The sequence below is a fragment of the Micromys minutus genome, assembly GCF_963924665.1.
Source record: "Micromys minutus genome assembly, chromosome: 21".
NCBI lineage: Eukaryota > Metazoa > Chordata > Mammalia > Rodentia > Muridae > Micromys > Micromys minutus.
Window position 1 is genome coordinate 37,070,078 of NC_137956.1, and position 7,067 is coordinate 37,077,144.

A 7,067-nucleotide genomic window follows, 5' to 3' on the forward strand; every position below is an offset into this window, starting at 1 on the left:
AGTTAAGGGGAAGATGAAGAGTGAAGCAGCCTTACGTCAGCCCTCACATGTCTACACCAGGTCACCCGAAAGAGTGAGTCTGGTTGTCCACACCTGCCATCTCAGTACTGAGGTTGAAGGAGGGTCAAACTGAGGTCACGTCGGGCTATGTAACTTTCAGACCAGCCAGGACTACAGTGAGAAACCTGCCACTCTAGAGGCAAAAACCAAAGAAAGGATCACAAGGTTGAGGACACAATACAGAACCAACAAGGCTACTTAGTGAAATTCTTGCAAAACACTTTGCAGCCCTTCTGGTGCCTCCAATCCAGAGTTCACAGGTAATTAACGGTCTTCTCATTTCCTGGCAGCAGTGAGGGGGCTGAGCATGCGACCAGTCCTGATTGTGTGCAAGTTTGCATCGTAGAACTAAAATCCACTGAGAGGCCACAAACTGCAAAATTGTCAGCCAGAGCTGTGTGAGCAATGCATGACTCAGAGAGGCTTTTGCATGCAAACATTTAATAACATGTTTGCTGTGTCCCTGAAGAGAATGCTGTCTGTAGCAGCTAGGTACAGTAGAGCGGACAGGAGAACAGAGTTCGTAGAGAGAGCGGTAGGCTGGCTAAAAGTGGAAGGTTAGAAACACGGAGAACTGGCTTGCAGAGAAGTGTTTGTACTTGGCATGACTAGAGAACAGCACGGACACGGTTAGTGTATAGGGCAGGCCTGGGACTGGGGGAAAGCAATGATTGGCAGCCAGGCTCCAGGCAGTGATAGTCAGCCCTGCCAGTGCGGCAGACTTCACCGTTTTACTCTACAGACTTCTGGGACCTGTGCCCTTCACAGGCAGAGAGCAAGGCAGGATCTGAACAGGTTTCAGGAGCTGTTCTCCAGATGGCTGATCCAGCCAGGCATACACTTTTAATCCCAGTGCTCAGGAAGCAAAAGCAGGTGATCTCTGAGTTTGAAGCCAGCCTGGTCTACATAGCAAGTTCCAGGACAGCCAGAACTACACATAACAAAGACCCCATCTTTTTAAAAAAGTGAGAGAAAAGACAGAAAAATTTTAGATCCCTTTAATCTCAAATTAAGCAAATGTGAGACTGCTCAGAGGCTTTAAGAAGGTGCCTTGTATGGATAGATGGAATGATGGATGGATGGTTAAATGAATAACCAGACTTCACAGACTGGAACCAAACAAGCTGCCTGCTCCCCAAGGCTTCTTAGTGCCCTTTATTCTTTATCCTGCAGAAGAGCCATCAGGGAAACCATCTGCTATGAAGTACCTCTGCCAGAGGAAATGTTGCCATTGCAGAAGATGAGACCTCATGAGCATTGGGCTGTGGCTTGGAACAGGCCAGGCAGGGCCTGCTTTTGGCCACTGTGGACATATGCTGAGTCTGCATTGGTCCTGAAGAAGTTCTAGAATGCAGTATCTGAATCCTCAGTGGCTACTGCCTTCTTGGGCCTGGCTGCTCAAAGGAATCACGAACACGGAGACATCATCATAGGACACCTGCCCTTCTCCAGAAGCACCTCTGTCCTTCCCTTGTGTGTTATGTATCAGCATTTTGGCCAACTCTGAGAACCTGTAAAGACCACCCTGCAGATGTACTTTGAAGATAGAGCAGAAGACCAAAGCTAGCCTTCTAAAACAGTGTAAAGGGCAGGACACCTGGGAGACCCCCTAAATGTGGTGAAACTGTAGGACAAGCAACACGCCTGAAAGGGCCATAAATTAGGATATCAACTGGACTTGGGGTTTTTTTGCTCATATCCCTCTCCCTTGGGAAGCTTAAGAGCCTGATCAGACCGCCTGAGTTAGTAGTCCTCACAGCTGGAGCTACTTGGTGCTGCTCCTGGCACTGACCCAAGGTCCAGTCAGGTCTCCCTCAGCTACAGTACCTGTGTGGGTCCTCTTGGTTTCCAGTAAGGAAGCTCCGCACAAGCAGTGCCACCTGCTCATTGGACAGGACATCCCAGAGCCCATCAGTTGCCATGACAACCACATCCTCCTCCTGCAATGCCAGCTGGTCTACATCCAGCACAGTCACCTGCAAGTTAAACCTAAGAATCCTCCAGTGTTCCCTTCCCAACTGCTGCCAGATTCTGGGCAGATGGAAGCTGGGGTGTCACTACTCTGTCACCTGTGGGATGGAAAGCAGGAAGGGCTTGAGCTGGATGTTGGTGTCCAGGACTCTAAGCTGATGGTCTCCGAGACCTCTGGAGACAGCCAGTGTTCCCAGTAACCGAGCCTGGGGGAAAGGAGGGTGGAGACGATAATGAGCTTAGCACAAGTTCAAGGACAGGCTCTGCTGAACACAAAAGGGGGAAACACCATGAGGGAACGTACCCCAGGATACTAGCCACAGCCACTAGTAAGGAACAAAGAAGCTCCCACCTTCAAAGAACAACTACAGAGGGATTATTGGGAGGTGAGGGCACTGACCTGTCTACCCTGTCCATGAATCAGCGGATACTTGAGATCAGACTTTTCCACCTGCTTGTAGCTCCTGCAGGACCAGACCTGGAATCAGCCGAAGACCTACACACTACTGCAGTTTCTCCCACCCTAAAGCCCAGCTACCAAGCCTTCACATGCCCTCCTTGCCCAGGCAAGACTGCTTCAGGCCACACAGGTTGAGCCTGAACCTGGCCCCTTTGCCCACATATGCCCCTCGTTCCACCAGCTCACCAGCCTCTCATGTGATGATCCCTGAACAAAACCTTCTGCCCCACATCATCCCCCTTCAGCCGCCGTGGGAACTCTAGTCGGGTGAACTCACCAGCCAGAAGCTCAGGGTAGGTAAAGGCCTAGGTAGGGAGGCCACTTTCAGATCATGCTCCCTCCCAGGGCCCCAGAGGACCTTCTACCCAGAGGGCGTCCCCCTGCCAAGGGCACTACCAGCTGCTGGATCCGCTGCCGCTCTGTTTCTGGGGTGAACTCAGAACTCAGCAGCCGTATCTCGTCTCTCCGCACCAAGATGGCCCTAAACAGGTTGGAGGGAGAGAAGAGCTTTTTTATGAAGGACCTCTATACTCACCCATGGCCACCTTTCAGTTCTGGCCACTGTGATCCCTTGTTCAAACCCCTCTGGGACTCTAGGACCCTTTAGCACGGCACCCATGGCCTCTGGCTGCTTCGGCATCACTGTCCGCCCTTAGCGTTGGCTTATGCTAAGTACAAATGCATCTGGTCAGCCAGTTCTCCCCATTTCTAACCCTCCTTTTATTGTCTTAACTCCCCCCCCATACCCCCAATACCCTCTTGCCCACAACCCTGCCTGCCCTCCAACGGCCCGCTCACCTGCTATCTCCAGCATTGGCCACATAGAGCTTCCCCTGCAGGAACACGGCCACTAGGGCTGTACAGCCGCCCTCCTGGCCTGAGGCCTCCAGTTCTCTCCCAATCACATCATCCTGGAGCAAACCGAGGTTGTTTTTTTTTTTTTTTTTGTTTTTGTTTTTGGTTTTTTTTAGTATTTATTGATTATATATAAGTACACTGTGGCTGTCAGACACACCAGAAGAGGGCATCAGATTCCACTACAGATGGTTGTCAGCCACCATGTGGTTGCTGGGATTTGAACTCAGAACCTCTAGAAGATCAGTCAGTGCTCTTAACCGCTGAGCCATCTCTGCAGCCCGTTACAGCTACTGCCTGAACTTGCTGCCACCTCCAGTGCCCCGACTCCTCACAACTGGCATCCCCACAAGCAGGCCTACAAATCTTGGCTCAAAAGCTTGGCCAATTAACTCTTGAATCCCGTGCAAAAGAGAACTACACAAGGGAAGTGTAATTCAAAACAGGAAGAGAAACCGCTGCCTACACTCAAGGCCAACAGCATGTACAGGTGAGCAGTTAGCCCACGGTAGGAACTAGATACGTGGGAGGGGCAAGCTCAAGACCATAGGAGTGAGAGAATCAACACAACCTCCCCACAGTCCAGGGAATGGTGACTATGATGTGCCCTCATACCCCGGGGTTCTTTAAGTGCCTAGGGGAAAACTTCCCTTCTCCCCATAGGCCCCACTCACACATTCCTGGAAGGCATTCTCCAGAGCCCCAATCACCAAGTCTTCTGCCCGGATCCCCTTTTCCTCCACGAACTGTGGGTCACTGGAGCAGACAGAGCGGCCACTGAGGTGCATGGGGGGCTGAGGGGCCATCATGCCTTCTACCACAGCCTCCAGCTGCCGGCGAAGGCAAGAGTGCAGGGTGTTGGCAGCCAAAATGGCTGCAGCCGGTCCACCATGCCCATCAAACAGTGCCCAGTAATGACCCGTCAGGAACTGCATGGGAAGAGCTCTGTGTCAGGTATCGCCAAGCTTCCCCAGGGACAGTGAGGCAGGAGGAGTCTCAACCTGCACATCCTGGACTCAGCCTGAAAGCGGTAGTACTCACCTCCTCTGGGCACACTGTCAGCCACTCCTGAGCTTCTTCAATCCCAAACTCACATCGCCGGATGCATAGCTTCCCACAAGCAGCCTGGTCTTCGTTGAATTCAGATTTCTCTGCATTAATAATCCTGGGGCCATGAAATCAACAGGGATGTCTTATCCATGTCATTGTGGGCACAGAGACTCCACTTGGAACAACTGCTTCTGGATGCTGTCCTGACACACTTGGACAACTTTGGGGGTGTGTGTGTGAGTGTGTGTGTGTGTGTGTGTGTGTGATTCAGCTAGAATTCCTGGACAAGTCCAGGAGTCTTCTTATATCTGCCTCCAGAATGCTGGAATTACAGGCCCCAACAGCCACATCCAGCTTTTTACAAGGTTGCTGGGAATCCCAACTCCATCTCCTCAGGCTTGCTCTGCAAGCCATAGAAGTTTTCTAACTGTTCACTGGCTTGTCCCTTTAGAGTCACTGTGCTGGCCCAGGGTTTGTGAAGTCCCATCTCAGTCCCAACCCAACCCTATCCCATAAAGCATAGGCCAAACCCTGAGTGAGGTGTGAAGTGGGACATACATCTCCAAGAGTCCAAAAGAAAAGAGAATGAGGTCGAGTGGGAGCCTTCCCGGGACCTCCAACCTTCTCCAAAAGAAGATGCAAAAGTAAGAAAAGGGAGGAACGCTGTCAAGAGTTCCAGAGTGAGGACAACAAGAGGTTTAGCGGAGATGTGCACACTCAGCCAGTTTTACAGGTCAGCACGGAACCAGACGGGATCAGGCGGGGGGGGGGGGGGGGGGGGGGTCCCGGAGGGGACTCAGTGGGGGCTGAGGGAGGGAACACTCACTCAGCGTAGCCTGCGTTCCAAGGCAGCGTGCGGCCCCGTGCAGGGCTGCGCACCGGCCGGGCATCTGGGCGGCGCGAGGCGTCGGTGGCGCAGGGGCTGGACCCAGAGCCGCGCAGGAAGCGGGGTCGATGATAGGGCACCGGGCTGGAGCGCGGCCCAGGTGACCGTGGCTCTGGAAGTGGACCCCCGGGTAGGAAGCGACGCCGGAACCAGCCGGCGGACATTGCGTGGCGGCCGGGGGGCTGCCCGCGCACAGCGGGACTCCAGGGTCCCGCCCGCTACAGGGAGGAAGCGGGGCGCGAGGGTGGAGCCTGGGGTGAGGGGCCACGCCCCTCCCGCCCATCCGCCCTAGTGTGTGTGGCCAGTTTATTTGGCCATCTTTAAGTAGGCAATGTGGCCACGCATCCACTTTATAGGCAGGATAACTGAGACCTAGCGAAGTAGAGCCTCCTGCCAGCGTCAGCACAAAGGCTCACCCGCACCTTTGGGACTCGATCTTCTGAAAGGGGAGGCCTTTCCCTTTACTCTAGGAACCGTGAAGGGTCATCCAGAATGGGTGCTGAGCAGGTGCTACGCACAGGCTGCTGGTGACAGTCTTATGCAAGGGGAGGACCGAACACAGTGTCCTTGGAGGTGTGAGGCTGACATACTGAGTAAGAGCGTGATCAGAGTGCTCCGGAGTTCTGTTCACCCTGGTCCTCATCCTCAGAAGCCTGCTCCCAAATGTCTGCCCCTACAGTTAAGATGGCTTCTCAACTGCACAAGATCCTCCCAGGAGTGAGGGACGGACAAGAGGAACCTGTGGGAATTTAAGGGGAAGTGTAGTTCCTTTCTTCGGCTGGTCGAAGGTGCAACCTTGGACTAAGAGAAGTGAAGAATTTCACCAACATCTCTTTTGTTTTGAGAAGACACTCACCATGTAGCCCCGGCCGGCTTTGAACTTGCTGTGTAGCTCAGGCTGGCCTCTGCCTTTCGCATACTACAATCACAGGCAAGTGTCATCCTCTGGTTCAGGATGTCTCTTAACCCCTAGGTAGCTATAACTACTAGAGGAGAGTGCCTGTCACTTTCTGTCACCTAGGCTAGGTGCCCCTCTGCAAGGCCACAATTTTCACTTTATAAGGGAGGACTCAGGCCCACAGAGGGGAAGTGTTAGATGCCCAGGGTTTCCAGTATGACAGTGTAGCTGAGTCAGACCACCCCTCAAGTGATTTCACTTCCTCTTTTCTCCTCCAGAAAACCAAAATCTCTAAGGCCTAAGGATGGATGGATGAGGCGTTCCCTTCCTTCCGGCTCTGCACCTAAGCCCAGGTTAATGCGAACTAGGCCTCTCTTCCTTTAGTCAGTCAGCCTGGTTCTGCCAGCAGTTCCTCCTGCCTGAGGAGGAAGGTTCTTAGGAAACAGCTGCACCCCAGTAACTTGGGGGCGGAGTGGCTAACCTACTGAGCCCACCCAGTAAGAGCCACACACTGGTCATAGGAGCAGGATGCTAGTAGAGGGACTATTGAGCCCGAATGTGATAGTAGTTCTGATAGGTAGTTCCTGACCCAGCTGTGAATGCGGACAAGGTCTCAGAAAGTTACACCCAGACACTCCCCACCCCAACCCTTGCTTCCAACAAAAGTGAGAAGGATACATAGAATTTGGTTCACAGTTCGCCTTAGTTACTTTAGTTCTTGCTGTAACAAAGTATCTACAAAAAGCAACTGCAGGAACGAATAGCTTGTTAAGTCCATCACAGCAGAAGGTAATGAGGAATATGAGGCTGGTCACGTGTGTCAGACCCCAGCCCACAGGGGGGTGACTTTCAGGGCTGGTCTTCCCTCTTAAACTTTTCTGGGAAAC

At 52.8% G+C, this 7,067-nt stretch overlaps 1 protein-coding gene across 2 annotated transcripts; it reads right to left on the reverse strand.

Annotated features, from left to right (window-relative positions):
- Positions 1–1,088: 1,088 nt before the first annotated feature.
- On the reverse strand, positions 1,089–5,491 carry PPM1M (protein phosphatase, Mg2+/Mn2+ dependent 1M). Of its 2 annotated transcripts, none has more exons than XM_080934137.1 (10): positions 5,223–5,491; positions 4,388–4,511; positions 4,021–4,176; positions 3,290–3,402; positions 2,888–2,972; positions 2,678–2,796; positions 2,432–2,495; positions 2,130–2,237; positions 1,888–2,036; positions 1,089–1,571 (listed from the first exon to the last, which is right to left on the reverse strand). In XM_080934137.1, the coding sequence occupies exons 1-10, from the start codon at positions 5,444–5,446 to the stop codon at positions 1,427–1,429; spliced, it is 1,287 nt and encodes a 428-aa protein (XP_080790263.1). In that variant the 5' UTR covers positions 5,447–5,491; the 3' UTR covers positions 1,089–1,426. The 2 variants fall into 2 exon arrangements, with proteins under 2 accessions (XP_080790263.1, XP_080790262.1); XM_080934136.1 differs by having other exon boundaries at positions 4,021–4,275.
- Positions 5,492–7,067: the final 1,576 nt, after the last annotated feature.

Bases quoted from the DNA above. Each gene is read 5' to 3' on its own strand.
- PPM1M (XM_080934136.1), bottom strand. From the start codon at position 5,446: ATGTCCGCCGGCTGGTTCCGGCGTCGCTTCCTACCCGGGGGTCCACTT. The intron at 4,512-5,222 runs GTGAGTGTTCCC...TCATGGCCCCAG, and splicing joins TGGAACGCAGGCTACGCTGA to GATTATTAATGCAGAGAAAT. The intron at 3,403-4,020 runs GTGAGTGGGGCC...GGTTTGCTCCAG, and splicing joins AGAATGCCTTCCAGGAATGT to GATGATGTGATTGGGAGAGA.